Source organism: Erithacus rubecula, assembly GCF_903797595.1.
Source record: "Erithacus rubecula genome assembly, chromosome: 4".
In the NCBI taxonomy this organism is placed as follows: Eukaryota; Metazoa; Chordata; class Aves; order Passeriformes; family Muscicapidae; genus Erithacus; species Erithacus rubecula.
In genome coordinates, this window is record NC_136686.1 from 60,011,659 (window position 1) to 60,033,426 (window position 21,768).

Here is a 21,768-nt window from a genome sequence, read left to right on the forward strand (position 1 = left end):
ATCTCCTTTTTTCTCCTCTTATAACTTTCTGGTTGAAGGTCCAATACTAGGACATTTTTTCCTCTGAACATCTTCTAAGGACTAATTTTATGCCTCTGATATTTCAACCTTTGGATTTAAAACAAATTAAAATGCTAGTTTTTTAAGGTGTGAGATGCAGCAAGCCCTTAGCCTGTTCTTGGTCATAGTACAGTGATCCTGTGGTTTAAACAGTGTTACTCTAGCCTAGCTAAAGAACAAGTAAAGTGAATTATTTTTTCTGAGTTTTAATTTCTTTGAAGAATGGCATTGGTTAGCTGTGCCTGTTCTGTCAGGTTGTTTCATGCCTTGTTTTACTCAGGAGAGTGAATCCACTTATCCCTCCTGTGCTCCTTTTCAGGAGACAGTGTGAAACAGTTTGCAAGACAATTTGCTCCAGGGTCTATTCTGTGCAGAAAGAATGGATGAAAATTTCACTAGGACTGCTCAGAAAGCTATAAAGGAACATTTGCAAGTCACATAATTCCCAGTCAGAGGGTCATGCACCTTTCCAGAATCTTATTAGAATGTCTCCCTCGCATGTTTAAAGGTTTCTGTGGTATTTCAACCTTTTTTTCTCATAAATAAAGATTAGACTGCCTTAATTATTGAAAGACAGAGATAAGAAATTAAACTATTAAAAGTGAATTTCTTAGTTTGTTTAGTTTATTTTGGCTGATGAACCACAAAGCTCAAAAATCAAGGGAAAAAGGGTATTTTTTATCTTAGATTACTCTGAATAGATGAAATTAAACCCACAGTACTCAAAAATTAAAGTATGATCACAGAGCATGTTTAGGACTTGTTGTGTTTGCTTTTTGGGCTTTTTTCATCTTTAATCTATAACTTAGGCAAATTGCTAGCATTTAAAAAAAAAAAAAAAAAAAAAAAAAAAAGGAAAAATCCTGCAAGGGTTATATCTCTATCATATCATTTTTTAGAAGTTCAGTAAGTATGCATGCACCTTTAGATTTTGAAATAAAAATCTATTTCTTCTCAGTTTATGGAAACATAACTACTGCAGCTTTTCTAGAACATTCTGGAAATTTCTGTTCAGGTTCAATCATCTATTGAGGGAGTCAGTTTATTACTTAGAGAACTTGTTTAATTATACTCAGAGTATTGGGCTCAAAGGACCACTGGAATGGTCATAAAGTGAACCTTTGAGACTTGGCTGAACAGTGAACAGAAATTTTTGATATTCATGGACTGGAGATAAATAAAAAAGAAAAAAGGTAAGAAGAAAACCGCTCTCTTGGAACATGTGGGTGAGGTGCTGCACTGCTCCTATAGAAAGGTTACAATTTTCTGACTGAAAATCCTCACAACAATAAGGCCAACCACAGAGCATGCCAGAAGCACTGTGAGTACTCATTTACCCAAAAAACCCCTGAAATACTCCTAAAAGAGTCTTTGCTTGAGGTGAACCTCAGTGCTTGAGGATTGAGAGATGATTGGGAAATGATGCTTTGCATGAAGAATCTTCAAAAGGAAAAGATACAACATTTCTATGGCAATGCTATTTATACCTATATATCTCTCTTCTACTAGAAATAATAACATCTTGGAAATTCACACTTCTAAATATATAGAAATAATTTTCCCCATATATTTTTTAAATGGATAAATGGTTGGTAGGTGGCAAATACCATCTGGAGCCTATTGGCTGAGCAGCTTCATAGGACAGACAGACCAATCATGATCTACAACTGAATCAAGATATTAATCATGTGCTTTTAATTGTTAGCTTGAATCTTTACATGGATGCAATTGGGCTTTTTATAATGTCTATAATACTCTAACCATGTCATAAGAAATCTTTGAACAAGTTATATTGCACTTTCTGAAACAAATGCAGAAGTTGGCTTGCATAACTTACTGGAGATCACAATATGTACAATAAGATTTACTGAAGCTTAAGAAGATGAAATATTTCATCTTCTCAAGGCAGAATGCCCAGAGTAAGATAGCATGCAACAATGCATATCATAAAAATAACTAATACAGTGTCCAAGAACAAAATCTGATTTTTTATATATATTATTAAGTAGTACAAAAATACAGAATATGAGAAGATAATATATTCAGAGCAATAAAGATTATCATAGACAGTTGTTTATATTGACCATTTGGTTATGTCAGCAAAGTAAATAGCACTGTTTTCCAGAATTTAACTATAACTATACTGATACATGTTAATAGCACAAATGCTATTCCCAACAAAGCATTGACACAACTACTGTTGGGCTAACAATTACAAAATGAGCATTTTTTTTCCCCTGGAGGTTTCACTTATGTAAATGCCTCAATTTTGCTGTCATACCTCATGAGCTCAACTCAAACCCTGTTGCTACAGTTTTGATTCAGCCATCTATAAACAATTCCCATTGGTTTTTTTTTTCTCCTTTGAGGGTCCTACCTTGCTTTGCCTGCAGTTACTGATCTTAAAGATCCTCTAAATCCTTTGCCATATCTGTCAGCCTGTGTAAATTACTTGGATGACTAAAACATTTCAGTAGATCTGCAGGTTCAATCAACTAAATTTATTCTTCACCATTTTAAAGAGACTAACCCAAGGCTGCTTTTTGCAGAAGTTATGTCCTAAGAATATCTGAAAATGTTAAAATAAGAGTACCAGTACTAAAGAGTTATAAAAGTAACTCTAAGTCATTATTTGCAAATAAAAATACAAATGCTATGGGAGATCTCTACAGTTAATGAAAAGTGGGAAAGAATATTTGCTTCCACTTAATTTCAGTGCTCATCTGATTACAACACAGGTAAGTGAACTACAGAAAAGGCATGATGTTAAGATTTTCATTATCTTTTATTCTTCTATAAAAAAAAAAAATCTGTAATACTGGAGTAATTCTCAGTTAATCTTGAGTTCCTCTAAATTATGAACTACTTCCCTGAAAGATAATTGCATTTACATGCTGAAACTCAAATGCTCTTGAATTGTTTTCCAACTTTAAGCTTAATTTATCCTTTGACACTGATCTTTCTCCTCTTAGTCAGCTAGAAATCAAACACTAAAATCTAGGCTGACTGCACCAGCCTCTCTCAATGGCAAAAATCTCTCAATAAGAACCAGTCATTTTATCACACTAGGAGCTCTAACACTCAGAGTTCCCAAGGTGAATTGCACTCTAAGTGAAAATAAGGGAATTGCAGCTCTTGAGTGATTTGTAAAAACAAGGAGAAAGATAACTTTGCAAAGGTAATTTCAGACCAAATGTTATATACATGTCTTTCAGAATATTTCAAAAGGGGGTTTGGGTATAGTTTGGTTTTTGTTAATGTTTTTTTTGTTGTTGTTGTTGTTTTGGTTTGGTTTGGTTTTTCTTGTTTGTTTGTTTGGGTTTTGTGGTTAATTAATAATACCAAAAAGAAATGAAAAGAATTTTTATTTGTAGGCTCTGAATTAGAATCCAAGACATAACCTAAGGGGCAACTTATGATGAACAAAATAGTGAAAAGTTATTTCTTTACAATTATAAATCTGTATAAAACTCATCCTAACAAAATAAAAATAAAAAATTCCCAACTTCCCATTTTCATCCCACCATGTTTCCTTAAATAAATCAGATTTTTTTCAAATGCTTAAATATACTATTGAGAAATTGAATTTTGATAGGATGATTATAAAATTATTTGATAAAGCAGAATATTAAGCTTTTTTTAATACATACTATGTATGGAAATATTTAGTGAAATGCATATACACTGGTAAGAATCCTTTCTTTGGAAAAGAGAACTTTACAGGTCTACCTTTAAATTGTAATTTAATTTCTTCAGCTCTGTGGAACATTAGACTGTTCTACCTCAAATACAGAAACAGCAATTATTTCCCCATGTATATAGATTCTAGAAACCTGAAAAAGTGTTGATTTTTTTTAAATGACTGAGCTTCAGATCAATTTATCAATTATATGTATAAATTTCAATTTATGAATTCATTGATACTCAAAAATGCATCTAAATGACAAAGGCTCTTATTTTAATAATAAAATGCAAGTCATGATAATGAAGTTTTATATTTGAGGTCAACATAAACATACACTTGAAAGAATATGCCTTATATGCAAAGGGAAATAGAATTTTCATAATGTGTCCTTCAGTACAAAACACTCTTCATTTCCACATGGTTTTCCATTATTACACATAAAAAAGATAATCACATTCCCTATGAAATTTTGAAAGTCATTCTGCCAGATACTTTCCTGTTCCAATATTATATCTCTTTCTCAGCACCACATTAATACCAAATCAGAATCACTCAGGATTTCCCAATCAAATAAAAGTTTAATTGTAGTGCATCTGCATTAAGTGCAGCAGTCAAGCCTTCTCAGCTAATATTTTTATTTAAAATTAAAGTTTTATGTAAACATTGATATTAATGATTGCTTTAAGAAGTAAATATTCTGAAATGTTATAAAAATAGAGCCTGATAGACATTAGACATATTCTTCAAATCCACTGAGTGTTGAGTCAGCTCCAGACTTTGTATTTTTTATTTGCAAAACAATGAACATCAGAAGACAGATATTATTATATATTATTCATTGTAATCTAACTATTTAATTACTTTAAATAAACAGGCAAGACACCACTCTCATTTAGACTGAAGACTCATTACATTGGCCTTCTGTGTGAAGGGCCCCAGAGAAATGAAGGTCAGGATTTTAATCTACAATACAAAGAGAACACAGACTAATTTTTCACAGCATAACAAGTAAAAGAGATAGCACATCCTTCCTACAGACATGAAGTACCACTGTAGAGCTGTTTGTATTTCTTTTTACCTTCTGAATCGGTTACTCCCACTCCCGACTGCTTTACTGCTTCTTGTCCATTCTGGCTCATCTTCCCTCTGTTGAAAAGACAAGGGGGTGAATAAAACCATGTAAAGATGAGAGCTAAAACAATGATACACCTAAGCCACAAGGCTGTGTTCTTTTAAGGGTATTATCTTTTTCCTTTTGAAGGCAGCTGCAATCACATCTTGCTAAGCCTGTGCATTTACAGGATGGGTCATCAGGGGATGTCTGATACCTGCCCCACATCATCTTCTCACTTTATCTTGTTATAGTCAACAGTGAAACAGATAATAAACAGTCACAAAAGTTGGTATTTGGTCTACAAAACCATTACTTCAAAGGTAAGGTATACTTGTGGTTGTTATCTTCTTAAATGATTTCTTTACTTTACAGCTTATATTTAGCATAAGAAACAATTCTGAAAACTTAATCTTGAAGTTGAGTGAGTGGAATGAATCATGCCTGGAGTTCCCTAATTTCCTGCATTTTATGTAGAAAGAACCTGCATTGGTCTCTTTTTACACAATGAAAGTTAGGTAAAATATAAGCTATTTTTAAATGTGTTTGTTGCAAGCTCTAAGGCATGATTACAATCACTCTCAAACATTTGTGATTCTAGTTAGATTTTTTTTTTGCCTTAAGACTGATTGCTGTGATGGAGACTATAAGGCATTATCTTCAGTTTCATGTGATTCCTTGGGGCTTAAAGGGTCAGCACTGCTTTCTGCCTGTGAGCCAGCTTCATGTCTGACATTGTCTAAATTCATGGGGAGCTAAAAATTAGTATAAAATCACTTCTTTTTTCAAGTGATTTTACATTCAGTTTTAACTAAAAACTATTATTTTCTTCTTCTGTAGGCAATGATTCATAAATCATTACAAATATGATACAAAAATTAATTTGTTCTGAGTGTTATATTCCTTATATATAATTCAATTATTTTTCACCTTTATATTCAAATTTTATTTTTATTTTACGGCCAATGTGCTGCTATAAAGGGCTGCACAACACAAAGGTATAGAGAATCTGGTCTTTATCAGAGATAAGAACATGAGTAGCTTTCAAGAATATTACAATTGGATAATAGGAGTGTTTAAAAAAATCAAAATTTTAAAGAATTTGCAAGGTCTTTTCAGATTTATGCAACTGTATAAAATCATTAATTTCTCCTGATATTTATAGCTACTTAATATTGACAATTATTCTGATTAGTTCCTCATCAAAAAATTCCCATGGTGTCACTATTTAATTATTTTATTTTGCTGCAAGACAAATTGTTCCTATGGTTAAAAACTCTTGGACATAAACAAAAAGTTTAAAATTCAGCATAACCAACAATTTCTTTTGATAGACCAGAAGCTAATTCTAAGCAGAGAGCTTTAACCTAAAAGGTTTTTAAATGCCAAGATACTTAAAAATATTTAGCCTACTTAATACTTCACACCCAAATTTTGAGCTGATCTTCTGGATTTGCTGAATTAGAGTAAAAGGTCAGAGTCCCTGAAGTAATTATCAAATCAGTGTGAATGCAAATGATGAGTAGAATTTCAATTATACATCTATTCAGATAAATAAGAATTTTTATACAGAATTCAAAATGGAAACACTTTTCTATTTTAAATATTCTCTCCACGAATGATCTGATAGTAAACAGTTATTTTATCATGCATTTTCCTTATATTTTTATGTAAAGCTCTGGAGACTAACATGAAAAATGAAGCAGGTCCAGTCTGTATAAATTTCCTATGTAATTTTAAAGATTTTTTTCTAATATCAGCATATAAATAACTTACTTTAAAATGCCATTATAAAAAAAGATAGTATAGCCTTACAAAAAATGAGACATGGATATATTTTATTTAATTAATTATAATTCATGAAAACAAATTTCTAAAAGAGAAAATCTGAAGCTGTGGAGAATTCCTCCTGCTTTTCAGTAGAAGTGAGGCTGATTTCAGGCTTAAGAGATCAATGAATCTGTCAGCCAGTAACTGTAGGTAGTCATACTTCTAGTGAATACACATTAAATTATGTTATTTGGACTCAAATTTGGCAAATGTGAACTTAAAATTTCTAATGAGAGCTCCATCTTGTGTTATGCACAAAGATTTTATGCATCTTTGCTTTTCTCACTAGGAATAGCAAGGCAATATTTTTCTTTTTCTTTTGATGTTGTCAAAGACAGTATTTTTTTTTCCTTTTTAGCCTAGAAAAGTCCAAATACAAATTAAACAATTGGCACCCCATAACTAAGCTCACAAAATCCTCCTAAATTCTAAAGGTGAGATTGAAGTCTAAGATTTATCTCTATTTTCCCTTTAGTTGCTAACAGGATGTAGATAAATACCATTGGGATTGATTTTTTGAAAATGATAAATGCTCAAAAATATCACAGTTCTAGAGAATTTTCACTTCAAGTTTTTCTAGGAAGCTTATGTCTTTTGTGACTAATAGTTCACAACTTCAAGGGAAAAGCAAGTTTTTTATTCTAGAGAAAATATTGAACAAATATTGCAGACAATGAATGAACGATGACTACCAACTAATATTTTGAGAACAATGAATCTATACATTTTTTCAGGCCAGAATCATTAAGTTGATCAGAAGTTCTTTGTTCAAATAAATGAGATTGCTAAATGATTGTGTATGATTACAGAAGAGATTAAAAAATCCTGGCAAAATGCTTCTCTGTGGAGTACTAAATTGGGTAAAAAATTTGGAAAATTAAATCATTTTATAGGATCATTACATTGATAGTAGCTTTATAATTCCTATAGGAAGTCTGTACCAAAAAGCTTTTTCCAGCCTGAGAAATTCTACTGAAACTCCTAAAACCTTGGGAAAAGTTGGGCTGTATCCAGAATATAAATTCCCTTTGCACTAGTAACACCTCTTTACAGAGGGAGGAAAATCTAAAAACTTAAACTAAGCTTTCTCAATAGTTGTACTTTAAAAACATAATCCAAGGCCATCTCTACACACTTTCATCAAAGGCTGAGACCAGCACATCTCCTAAACGACAGGAAGGAATTCATGAGGCTGAGGCAGAGGTTTGGTTGGTTATTAGCAATTCAATGCTCAACAAAGCAGAATAAAAGTGTGAACTGTGGGGAATTCTCCCCAGTTAGCTGCTATTCTACTGCATTAATCTGCAGAGGAAACTGCATAAGAAGATGACTGGCAAGTGAAAGTGCAATAAGTTGTGCATGGAGGTTACAATATATGAACAGAAAAGCCTTACATTCTTGGGATGGCAAATAGATTATTCTCTCCCGTGGTGCTGCTGCTGCCTTCACTATCCATGCTGTATCCACTGCCAAAACTGCTGGCTGATGAGCCAGTGGAGACAGAGCTTTCTGCAGCTCGGTGATTAGTTGACCTTGCTGTACAGGGCAGGAACATGTGGTTACTAAAAACTTGTAAGACATCAGTACAGCTGACATTAAGAAAAAATGTAATTTATCAAAATCACATGCTGCAAACACTTTCACTTTTATATTTTACCATCAAATATTGCTTTATCATATTTTGCACATGAGATTTGTTTCCAGATAGAATAAAGTGTTCTAAACCAAATAGTACACTGCCATATTTTTGTTTTTTCTCTAGTCATGTTAATAGTTCAAATCAACAGCCTGAAGGGAAAAAAAAAAGAATAGTATGGAATGATTAACACTGCTTTTCTGATTAAAGTGGCAGAAAACCAGTTATTCACCTGAAACATTTCATATGATAATCTTCAAAATATGAAAGCCCCCATGGGCCTTCCTCATATTCCTTGTGAAATGTTTTTTGCATCTGGTGATTTTGAGGAGAAGAATTTGCAAAGATGTGTCAGCACACAATCTATAGTCACAGAGAGCATCCCCATCTCTCTTCAGACATAACACAGCTATGCATTATATTTCTCAACTGCTCCTACCCATCTGGATCTCTCTTACTACATGCATAGAATTTTAATGAGCATATTTTGATGGGAGATGCCTTAATCTAATTTAATACCATTTGGTGTTAGTACAGCATATGTTAGTTTTGCTTCAGATTGACTTATTTTGTGTTTTGGACATTACTGCACTACATGAAAAAAAATCATCCAGTATTTGGCATTTAGCAAGTTGAGAAATATAAAAGAAAAAGGACACAGTGACATTACATAGTAATTAATACAGGAACAATAGAGTAGCTATTCTCATATTGAACAACACACTTGTCTGGGAATGTTAATATAGATTTGGGGATTTTTTTTTTTTTTTTTTTTGCTAAATGTCCTCTAATGCATCTGCTATTGTCATGTTTCATCTGTTTCAACCTATATACTGAAGACAGAAAATACTGTTGTGCGAAGTTATTTTTCTGTGAAGTCTTAATGAGGTTTTATGTTATTTTGCTGAAGTGTGAAACTCCTATGTAAGTAGTTAAAAGTGATTCTTCTTTAATAATAAATTAGTCAAATATCTAACTGGAAATTTTATAGGAGCCAGAGTCCCAACAGTGTCTTTCTTTAAACTGGCAATCAATATTTTTTTTTTATGTCTGACTAATTGAATAATACTTTTGGTGAAGAATGTTGTGTGCTGCCTGATGTGGAACCAGGAAGCTGAGTGTAATTCCTCAAACATAATGCAAAAACAGGTGAGTAATTTGAGCTAGAAGCAATAAATGAAGCAATTCTCATCATCAATCCTTGGGCGAACTCTTTTTCTCCACAGTGAATCTTCACTGATAAACAAAGTTGTCACATAACTTTTCTTTTTCTACTCTATTAATTTCCTCTGTCCCACTGTTGCCCACAGCCAGAAGTGGAATCTATCAGTCTACGTTTATTTCAGATAAAATTATTCTTTAGCTCTATTCCATGTTTTTATACATTGATCATAGGCTTCCTTCTTGGATGTAAATACAAAGGAAGAAAAAATCAAATCATAGTGTTAATAGCAGATATTCTCAATATCTCACCTGGAGGAGAATCACCCATGTTTTTCCATAGAGACAGCCAGCTGGGGTGGCTGTGTGCAGTGTATCACTTTCAGCTGGTGGTGCTGTGAGTGAATTGCTATGGTTATGGTGACATGTCAGCAAAATGCTGCTGAGAAATGCTGGGCAAGAGAGATGTTTGATGAGAGACAAGAGGTCAAACTCTCCCTTATGGGGTATTGCTGCCACTTGCCCTGAATTCAACAGCCTGAACTGTGGAGCTCTCATGTCTGTCCCAAACTAATTCATTACCTCAGTTCTTGTGTTTGCATGACCTGTATGTTTCCTGATGTTTTCTGTTTGGAATTCTGAGGGTTCCTTTAGGTTAGACTATTTTGTTGCCTTTTTTTTTATGCCTTGGTATGACAAGTACCTCACAGGTGAGTACAAATGGGAGATCAACACATCTGCAAAACCCACAGAAGCCAAAGCAGTATTGTGCCAGTACAGAAAAGAATCATCAGTCCTTCCCTTAGGCATGAATTTGCTTAGTGAAGCATATATCTCCACCATAACACATATGGCCTGAAAGGATCTTTCATATCTAGACTGTATTTTTTAAAATTATTTTTTACTGACTTTGCTGCAAAAACTAGTGTCTGAAAGAATTTCTTGTGTCTTTACTGGTGGATTTCTAAAACCAGTAAGAACCTAGAATTTAGTTCAATCCAGAAAAGTGTGAATTAAGCCTTAAGAAATGGATTAGAAGGTTTGCTTCATCTATTTATAATCAACCCAAAGCTGTTTCTTTTGGAACAGCTGTATCCTGATTGCACATTCACTATGCTGTATTTATAGGTTTTCTAGTGTTTTCACTAATTCACGTAATTTTCCATATTGATGTTTCTTTTTCCCATAAGATCACTTCACTTGGTGAATGGTTATAATGGATCCAAGTTTAGATTCATGACTGGATTTTGAAAATTCTAAAGTTTAATGCTATTCTCCTTTTTTTCCCGTCTGCTCTATGAAAGTAGTGAATCACAGTGTCAGTTTGTGACAAGAAATGAAGTCCACAAATAGTTTTACAGCTGGCTTAGTGACAAATTCAGAATCTGGATACAGAGATCATCTCATAACTTGTGAGACACCCACATTTTCTACATGTCAGGATTTTTACAGATACATCTAGACCTTTAAGTTTCTGCTGGTTATATATGAAACTTTGGAGTTGAGATAGTGTGGCAATGCTTGCTGTCATGTAATATTTTTCCTAAGAGTTAGTGTAACTATTGTTATATTTCTACTCTATGTGACAGAACTTTTTCCATGCTCTTATGTTCAAGAAATCAGTCTGCACACTCATTTGCAGCCACTTTGAATACATGCAGCCTTCAAAACTTTGACAGGAAAGTCAGAGTCCACTGCCTTGCTTCTCTAGAATTACCAATCTACATAAGGTTTGTGAAGTCCTGAAAGTGCCAAAACAATTTCCACCTGACTTGGTCAACTGGATTAATATCCACATAAAGGACAGGCAATTATTGCATTCTATTTAGTTCTAATTTTACTTTTAATTATGGTATTAGGACAGGTTAATTTTGAGTTACAGACCTTCTGCTTATAGCTGCCTATGGTAGAAAATTATTTTGTCCTAAGGTTTTGACATCAGAGATCTGTCAGGAAGTGCTTTGGTCTGTAGCATTTGAACAGTTTCATATGGATTCACTTGGGTCTAAAGGTTAGATATTGCCATCTGGTATTACACAAGTTCCTGAAGCTACAAAGTCTTGCTTTACTGAAATCTATGTTTATCTGAATAGGAACTCAGGTGAAGGAAATTTCCATAATTTGAATATCAGCTATCCAGAGTGTGGAACATCTGTGCTTCATTGCTTCCTTTTTGTCACAAATTATTCCCTGGGCTCTTGAGCAACACCTCTGACTGTCCACCCCTCCCCAAAACAACCCCAAACACAACCAACCCAATAAGCATCTCTTAGAAACTCTTTGAAAGTTTAAATAACTTTTAAAATTCCTGTCATAGGCAGAGTCTTGCTGCCAATTACATATGATTCTTAAAGACTTATATTTTTGGATAAAAGACTCTTCAGGCCTCAGTGGATGGAAGAGACAAAGCTTAACTGAAGATCATTGTGAACCTTCATTTTGCCTCCCTCTGCAAAAAGGAGAGGAGATAGCCCTTCACCCCCTCCAGCCCTTTTTCTGTAAACTCTTTGCATAGTTTATCAGGTGCTTGGCACTTTTTATGGACTGCAATATCGTATTATCTGGGCTGCCCAGCCATTGAACTATGAAGAATAGAAATATGAAATTAAACTTTAAAACTCTAATATGAGCAGCTTTATCTCAAGTAGGGCACAGATTTTCCTATTATGCAAGGCTATTGTTGTGGTTTGATTTCATTTTCATCTGTTAATCCTATTTTGGCTGGTAGTTCCCCTGATGAGATGAAATGTTCTCTACTTGGAAAGGGTGTTAATGGGTACATATGTCACATTTAGTAGTTTGAAATGTGGTGTTAATGCTGCCTCTGAGTGATTCTGTTAAACTGCCTGTTTTACAGGCTCTGTCATGAAAAGAAGTTTCAGTTCTATCATTCTAGTGAATAATATATAAATGAGTTTTTTATATATAAATATATAAAAAGTCCTCCACTACTTGCAGTAATTATTTCAGATTCCAAGAAAGTGGACGATAATTTTATACCTGGTGTAGGACCAGATATAAAGAAAAAAAATTAATGGTTAGATAGGTACCTTTGTGGTTACCTTAGTACTATGTGTGGTTTACAGAAAGAAGAAAAAATTCAACACAATGGTGCTTTGACATGTATTCCCCTATGCCTTTTGGAAAAGAATTGCTGATTCAATAATATGGAGGTTAGCACTGACCTCACCTTTCAGCTCCATATTTTCATTTCTATATTTTTTTAAATTATTGGCATGGCAAAAAAATGTGCATTTGCTTATGCTTTGGCTTATGGATCCAGTTAGAAAATAAACCAAGGAAAATGTGTAAGTCACACCTTAGTAGGAAGAAAATATCATATTGAAATCAGTAAGAGAGGAAAGCTTGGAAGGCATATGATTTCACTAAATCTTTCAGAAATGTTTGTATTCAACAGAGAAGATGCTTGGTTAAAACCTAATATAGGGAAGATAGATCATTCACACAGGAACTATCAATCAGCAGGGAAATGGAAACAATCCAGCACTCTCAACCACTCCAGCCATTCTTCTACAGTGAATGGATCTTTTTTTAAGACTTAAATTTTAAAAAGTTGACTATAGAGTTATGTGTTTCATATGGAAAGAACAGATTCAACCAGCACTTTCTCCTGATGAATAGATTGTAGATGTTCCCCTTTTCCAATTTCTGTCTAGAAACAGAAATGCTCAGACAAAATGCATTGGGAATGCTGGTTTGTGAACCAAACAGGAGAAGGGAAAAATGCCTTCAAGTTTGGATTCAGGATTAAGTTACAATTGGCCTTGAAGTAGTTGAAAAGAATTGTCCTTTTAACTGTTCATCTTCTGAGAAACTCTGGGTGACAAAAAGCCCTGAAAGCATCATGCTGAGTCTTCTCAAAGAGATGCAAACCCATGGCAGAAGGTGAAAGCACTGATCTGCTGGGTGTAATCTTCTGATGACCAACAGACTGAGCATCTCACACAGTGTCTGTTGGCAGAAGCTTGGCTGCCCTTCACTCCTTGTGTTTCAAGTGCTTCAACCTCAAAGTGCCCCAAATGCCAATTTTCCTGTTTTTATTAGGTGTTTGCTAGCATTAAAACCAAGAGCTGCTCCAGCTTGCTCTGTTAGGCTCTACAGGACAAAATTGTTGTTGGGACTGCTTGTTGCATCTTTTGTGAACTGGCAACAGAGTGGGGAAACAACTGGTGATCAAACACGTCTACCTCAGGTCATCCCAGGTAGTTTATTTTCCTAATGCTTCATCATACTGAGCAGGACTTTAAGCCATGTCTCACCTCACCCACAGATGTATATTAGACATGGATTCGACTGCACACTGAGCAGGGATATTTTGTGAAATGTCAAGACAACCCTTAACAGAGAAATTTGCCATTTGAACTGAGTAACAGAAGAAAAACACTTCTTGAACTGTGCTGAAGTAATTTTTTTTTCCCAGAAAAGCAATTCCGATGAAATAACTTTCCATGCACTCTGTAGGGTTAGTCTACCGTACAGAATTTTGGAAAATAACTTTTGAAACAGGAGTTATCAAATGTAGAATCTGAGCAATTCTCTGAAATTACATGTCATCTTAAAATGGTGGAAGAGTAAATAGCAGGAATAACCAAAGCAAAGTGGGCCAGCTATTAGATTGAAACAAGGTTGAAAAGACAGAACCAGATTACTGCTATCTGCAGAGAGTGGGGAGAAGCAGTTCTTGTTTTGATAATGATTCTCGGAAATGCAGTATTTGTAGCAATATGTATTTGTAGCAATATTTGTAGCAATAAGGCCCATTTAACTTGGAAATTAAGAAACTAGTGACATGAGTCACTAAACAGCTTTGGGCTATAAATTATTTAAGTGTGAAGAAAATATCCTGAAATAATGTAGGAAATTAAAACATGGCACTGCGAATCAAATGTGTGAAAATGGATATAGACCAAAAGGGATCCCAAATAAGCAGGTATTTGAAACCACAATCATATCCAAATCAGAAGACTTATATAGCCTAGGAATCAATTTCCTTTCACTCCAGTGTTGCTAAAGCCAGCAAATAAAACTTGGTGATAAGGAAAATTCATGTCAATTTTAATTTCTTGCAGCTAAGTGGCTAGAAAATACACTCAGACTTGTACCATGGCAATGTCTTGATGCATGCATCACAACACATTTCTGTGTAACTTTAACCTCTTATGTTGACACTTAAGTGATTGTGTGTCAAAGTTATTGGTTCAAGGCAGTTTTAAGCAGATGTGCTACCTTTTGAACTAAAGTGTTTTAACCTGGCATTCTTTGAGATGTTTAAATTGATAGGGTACAATTCTAAGAGTGCTGACGTAGAGTTTTGCTACCGCAGGTATTCTAGCTACCAGTATTAGCTCTGAGAGTAGATCATCCCCTGACCAGTAAAACCACTTGGTTGTTGTGTCATGATGGAAACTGTATGCATAAAAGATGAAATGTTCTCTATGAAATGCCATGATGCTGCATTTTCTCCCTTCCTCCTCACCCCCACCTCCTCCCCATCATTTTCAGGGACAATAAAAACCAAAAACCAAAACCAAGTACATGTGTCAGAGGATGTTTTAAGGAAATGTTGTGATTTTTAATTGCTAGAGGTTTGATCTTGAAAAAAACTTTTCCATTAATGAAAATTAGACATAAATTCCTGTAGAATTATAATGTTGATATTATCTTAAATTACAGGTATGTTTGGATCTTTATCCAAAACACATGGCAATTGCTCTAGATCTTTAACATTTGCTAACTAATTCAGGTCAGAAGTATAGCAGTGTTTTTACCTTGACAGGTTGCTTGTATATTTGGTTGAGTTAATGTGAGCCAAATAGAAGAGGATTTGCTTATGGCATCCATCAACTAATGATATACAAGAAATAGCATATTGATTTGTAGGTCCTCTTTCATGAGTGTCCATTGGAAAGAATAAAAAATGTACAGGGCTACAATGATGTTGAGACTTAAATTCACTGAGCTATTTACTATTTAAATATTAATTCACTGTTCTTCAAAGATGCTAGGAAGATTCAAAATAAATGTCTAGAAATTCTCTTATTTGGTCATAAAATAATGAAGTTTTTGTTCACTGCTGGATATTCTAATGTAATAAAGGAATTGATTTTTCATTGTACAATCTTTGTCCTTTAGGGGAAAATGTGGCATCTTTTTCTGTGCAAATAAGGACAATCCCATTGAATTTTATCCGTTAAACTGTATCCCTTTATAGAGCACCGGTCTTTAGAAAAGTGTATAATTAAAAAAAAAAAAATAGCAGTAGATAGATGTAGATAAATGCTGACTATATGATGCATAATATCTTTTGTGTTTTGCTCTGAATTTACTTCCCTGAAAGCTACAATTTCTACTGTGGTGAGGCAGAGGTGGTGCACCTCTCTTCTTAACTCAGATGCTTAAGTTTTTTCTTGTTCCTTGTCTTTCTTATTCACTTTATTCATGGTAAGGTATTAAAACCAAAGCATTTTATTCATTCCTTTAAATTTATAAGCTAGATTTGAAAATACTTTTTTTTTGTATAAAATCAGTAAAAATTATATTCCAACTACTCTTTCCTACCCATGTACCTAGAGAACTGGTGACAGTCATCAGAACATCTCCAACTCTTCAAGTATCTCTAAAATAATATATTTAAAACACAACTGACCTACCAAGAAAATTCCACACAATGAGAAGATCCTTCTGTGGGATAAATTACAGACTGAAAAGGTGGTGGAGTGATTCACACTGTGTCTAAAACTGACTCATCTGGTGGGTAAACTCTAACACACAGATTTATATTGAAGGGATTGTGCTTAATTTTATGTTAATGTGTAATTGGAAATGATTCATATATTGCACAAAACCTAAATCTAATTAACTCAAGCCTAGGCACTGCTCTCTTCTGACTTGGATCCCTTGCAACTTCTGGCTTCAAAGAGCTGGCTCTGAAATGTTATTGTTCCTCTCTGAGGGATGTGATTGGAAGTGTAACATGCAGTTGGTTTCTTTGCAGATCACACTCTTATCTCTCATGGGCAATGACAAAATTATACTTCAGGGTTTATTTTTAGTTAACTGCTGTAGCTGAATATTGGATTTTACAAAGGTTCTGAACCAATGGGTTTTTTTGCATCTTTTCCTTGATTTAAAATCAACACTTTTTACTCTATAAAAGAAACACAGAAACTATTCAGTTCAACATAAAACTGATGAAAGACCTTTATATTCACAAAATTTGCTATTTATACTATAGGTGCTGGTTTTGTTTATAATTTCCTTGTTACTCCTCAAGAGACACAGAATTAATAACTGACCAAATAAACCCAATAGAAACAGTCCTAGAAGCAGAGAAGGATTTCTCTGAGACACTCTCAGAATGACTGAGGATTCTTGCCTTGTGTGGTTTGTTGTTTTTTCTAGAGTCAGTTCAATTCAAGAGAAAAAAATGAAGCCATTGAGAGACTAGATTAAAGGAGGATACTCTTTCTGAGGATTATCTTAGGCATAGAAGGACTTCACAGCATAGAATAATTTCCATCAGCATTGTGAACTTGGGCTGAAAAAACCCAAACAACTCTTCTGAAAGATGTTTTTTAATATATGCACAGAGAAATAGCTGTGGTAAAATAATAATAATAATGTTTTGGATGTACTGGCTTCCTTTGTAAAGGGATTTGAGGCACAGTAACAAAAAATTACTAACTTGCATAGACTACTATTCCAGTCATTAAAACCAGTTCCTAATGTGTTCTTTTCCAGGTACCAATAAAGTAGGCTATAATGGAGGCAGGTGCCACAAACATGCAACATCCCTTCAGGAAAGGACTTAGAAACTGATGATGCCCTAACATTCATGGTTCACAATGCAGGGAAAGTCTTTCCTTCTTTTATCATCTCTTCTTCCCGCAAAGAAGTCCATAAGTTGGAAGCTGTTTTGAGTATCTTTTGTGCTTTTTTCTATTTGAGGTTATAGACTCATCTCATTTTGCTTTCGTACTTCACAAAACTGCAGTGAAATCATCCTGCTTTTCATTCCTGTTAAAAGTCATGAGAGTAATCAACCTCAAAATGATAACTGCTAGCCCTCCTTATATGAATAAATATGGACAAACTATCCTTGGTGGATAAAGAGAAGCCAAAACATCTCACAGGTCTGAACCAGACTTGTGAGCATTGTGTAGTTGACTATGCATTGTGTTCATTTGTCAGAAGTAAAAAGACAAAAGTACTAAATCTCTTTATAACAATTCTATAATTTTTAATATATTATTTTGGACTCAGTATTATTATGTGGACTTCTGTTACTTATCATGTGGACTCTTATTCCCATTACTCTATGACGCTTCCAATGTTGCTGAGCCATGTACATTTCTGTACATAGTCTTTTTGCAATTTTAAAAGTAAAGAAGATGGAATAACAGTTTGATAGCACAGGTACTTGACACCAACACATTCTCCATTTCCTTATTATAAAAGTGTATCTGAACCTTAATTCAACCTTATATCACAAGCTATATGCTTTGCATTACCTATCTATGTGGAAAGGCATCACCACAGGGCTACGAGTCTACGACAAAACTCGACAGACACGACATCTCAAAAAATCATCAGAGTCATTTAGACTTGGATGGTCTGTCCCCCAGGAGTGGTGTGCAGCTTTCAGACATGATGCCTGAGCTCATACCATGACATTCTCTGGTTCTGCCTGAACTGTAGAGTAATGGTCTCTGTGTGTGTGTCTGTGTCTGTGTGTCTGTGTGTTTTTGTAAATATATAGATTTATAGAAGAATTCTAAAGGCTCTCCTAAGAAAAAACTTGTCATTTCTAGATATATTTGAAAAGATCTGTTACTTTTGCGCTGTTAATTAGTTGTTTTAACAACACACTAGTTGTCTGAATGCCTTTAGAATATATTGTCTGAAGTACCATTTCCTCTTTCTCTCCTGCACCCCTCTCAGCCACCTTGTATTGTCCAATGTGTGCAATGGTGTTGACAGAAAAACTTTCAATGAATCTTGAGAGCTTGGGAAGGGATTACAGCACAAGAGAACATCTGGGAGTTCAGTTAGAACATTTATTTAGATATCCCTCAGATTCCATGGAAATAAACAAGATGCTCCAGAAGTCAAAAGAACAGTGGCAATTTGAACTGATTGAGATTTCTGGCTCTTTATTTGTGATGAGGGAATAAATTGGTGGTATGTGGTATTACAGGTGCCTACAAGTAGAAAATAACTTTTAAAGACGCTTAGAGGAAAATTATCAAGAGATTGAGCTATACATGGATCAAAACTCCTTTCCTTTCCACTGGTGGTTTGAAAAATTATCTATGCTAATCACTGTTGACATGATAATTGCATTGGAAGAGGAAACAGGAATTGTTATTGTCTCAATTACATTTTCAGAAACAAAATGTGTTAGGTTTTTGTCACAGTACAAGAAATGTCCAATCATGCTTAAGCAGACCAGCTTGGATGCATGCTTTTTATTAGGCAACAACATGAGCAAAGCTATACTACTTTTGAACAGAATTCCAAGTACTCCAGTGGAATGGAAGTGCACACATTAGTTGTTTCATAATGCCTCTTAGCACAGTTTTTCATTATGGATTTATGCACTGATAGGTGGAAAAATCAAGCAGAGTTCTTGATTCATGTTAACATTTACAGCACTTAATGGAGGGGTAAAATAAAAAATTGAATATCGCAATGAATTAGTTGACATGGCAAGAAGTATTTGGGATGTAGTTGGTTTCTTAACCATGTCTTTCTGCTCACCTCCTTCAGGCTTGACTGGTCCATCAGACATCACTTTCCTGAGGGCTAGTTGGCTTTGGTCTTTGTTGTCATTGGCTGGTGGAGGCAGATTGTCAGACTGAGTTCTTTGAATAGGGAGGACTCCTGCTATGCTGTGTCTGTGCTGCTTCCTGGCATGATTAGACTGACCGCTTTTATGTGCTGCTGTGGCAGTGTGGGTGAAATGGAAACCCAGAGTATGTATCCTCAGATGGAACCAGCTTAAATGTTATTCATGCAAACAGAAGTGGGGTTTTTTCTGTATTTAAGTAAGTAGTGTTTTCAAACACCAAAGAGACACCACATGCACAGCATTACAGAGTACCAAAACTGGCTGTTTCTGTATTAATGACAGTGAAGACAAGGGAAATAATTTTCCCCCAGTTTTGCATTATACCATGGGGAGTTTATGGTATATCAACAAATCCTAAAGACGAACACAATGACTTCACAGTCAGGTTTAATTAACCATCAACTAAACCCTCAGCTAGAAATCAGATGATACCGGTCTGAAGTATACTCTGGAGAGTAATCCTTTTGAATGGAACAATTTTATTCATTAGCCTGTTTGAAGTTGTCAGATGAAATCTATCTTGACCCTTAATCAATCCATGGTAAAAATTACTTGAAAAATTGAACTGTGACACCTGACTTAGCTCTCAACTCCCTTTGAGTTTGCTAACTTGACAACATTGTTGAAATCTGATGTTGCTACTGGCTCTGTGTGTTTAATTGTTTTGCACTTATTGTGTTTAATGTTTTTATTGTATTTCTGTTCTGCTCATCACTAACACAATCTTATTTGAGATATAAAGAAGGTTACCTAATATTTCCTTTCAAAAACAAAAATAAAATAGATATTTACAGTCATGTTTCAAAAATAGAAATCTCAGCCATGTAGTTAAAAAAAAGTTTCTTTAACTTCAATTCTTATTTTGTGTGTATAGTACTGTCCTTCATGTTTACTACTTATAGATACATCCTATTATTAATGTGGTCTCAGTCTTATGTGCAATTTGAAGAGCTGGCAGTTACATCTCTGCAGGTTTTGATTATTTCATTGGTAGGTATTTAGTGACATCAAAACACAGTGGACTTCTCTGTGTGTCATGCACAACCATGGAACATCATGGACCATGAGTGAAGGGACTGATGGAGAAACAGCCAGTTTCACTGCAGTCTTTATAAAATAAATAACAAAATAAATAAAAGACTTCTAAATACAAGAGTATATTGTAATTATATGTATTCACACACAGGCACACAAAGAAAGACATTGAACAGAGTGAGCACAGTGTGCCAAGAACAGAAAAAAAAAAAAAAAATAAAAAAGAAATAGGCAAAAAGGGAAAGGACAGCAGGGAGAAAGGCAACAGATGAACATTAAGCTGCCATGCTGAGGAATTTATTTGCGTCTTTTACTTGGTTGCAGGCGCAGCTGCTGCACAGCTGCCTCAGCCGCGGCGATGGCTGCCCCAGCGTCCTCCAGGTGCGTCTGGGTGACGCTGGTTTTGCTTTGGCTGCGGGACGGGCCGTGCGAGCGCAGATGCCCTTCAGAAGAAGACTTGGAGCTCCCTGGGCTGCTGTGGGATTTCTCAATGGTGGGCACCTGCATGTCTACCAGGAAAACGAAGAAGTACAACTCTTGCATTTATTAAAAACAAGCAGTTTCATTCTCTTTCTCTTGATTGGTCTTTCTAGATGAATTCCAGAACAATGAGGAAAGATTAAGCTGTGCCTTTCCATTTAAAGGAGCAGGATATATCATGATTAGGAAACTCTTACAAAAGCAAAAGCATTGTTTTCTACTTCCCTGCTGTTACCTGGCCCAGGGACTAATTTATTTAATATTTGGTTTTTTGCCACCTGTGAATTAGACCTCCTGTGCTGGTTCAAACTGGTGAAAGGATGGCATAGTGTTTTCTACTTGCTGTTCTCTAGTATGTCAAGGCTAAGCAGCATCACCTGCACCAGTATGAAACACTTAGTGAATGTAGGTAATTTTATGCTGAATAATGCCATCAGGAAAATCACAGACTAACTTACAATATCTTCTATACTTACCTCTAATTCAGACAGACATCTTGTATAGACACCTGGCAAAATGTTACATAGAAAAATAGAGAGGAGATGGAGCAGAGTCTTGTCCCTCTGGGGCTCTCATCTGGATTGTAGATGGAATTTTTTTTGCTTTGATAGGACACACAATGTGTTTTAAGAGAGCACCTGTCCACTGACTACTTAGTATAAAAAAAAGAATTAGAGATAAATTTCTTGGAGCACTGAGATCAATTCTTCTCTTGTAAACATTAGTATATTTCTAATGTATCAGCTCCACTGATTTCCAATACGACTGAGATGTGCTGCAATCCATTATCATTGACTGGAAATGTATATGCACTATTGCAGCTTAATTGTTGTTCTATAAAATATTAACGTGGAATTTTAAGAAGAAAAAAATTCCATATTATATTTAAGGAACATGAA

General features: G+C 34.8%; 2 protein-coding genes across 2 annotated transcripts in view; both read right to left on the reverse strand.

The window, feature by feature from the left end:
* The window catches only part of LOC306801409 (protein piccolo-like), a gene marked incomplete at both ends in the record, with an annotated part of 46,134 nt that extends 36,320 nt beyond the window's left edge, over positions 1-9,814 (reverse strand). The window contains 3 exons of the mRNA XM_079304477.1: positions 4,824-4,891; positions 8,081-8,222; positions 9,796-9,814. Coding sequence (XP_079160603.1) covers positions 4,824-4,891; positions 8,081-8,222; positions 9,796-9,814 — 229 coding nt within the window. The remainder of the gene's footprint in view (positions 1-4,823; positions 4,892-8,080; positions 8,223-9,795) is intronic.
* Positions 9,815-18,541: 8,727 nt separating this feature from the next.
* Positions 18,542-21,768, reverse strand: part of LOC306801488 (protein piccolo-like) — a 253,000-nt gene continuing 249,773 nt past the window's right edge. The window contains exon 20 of the mRNA XM_079304606.1: positions 18,542-20,898. Within this exon, the coding sequence (XP_079160732.1) occupies positions 20,687-20,898 (212 nt within the window). The 3' untranslated portion in view covers positions 18,542-20,686. The remainder of the gene's footprint in view (positions 20,899-21,768) is intronic.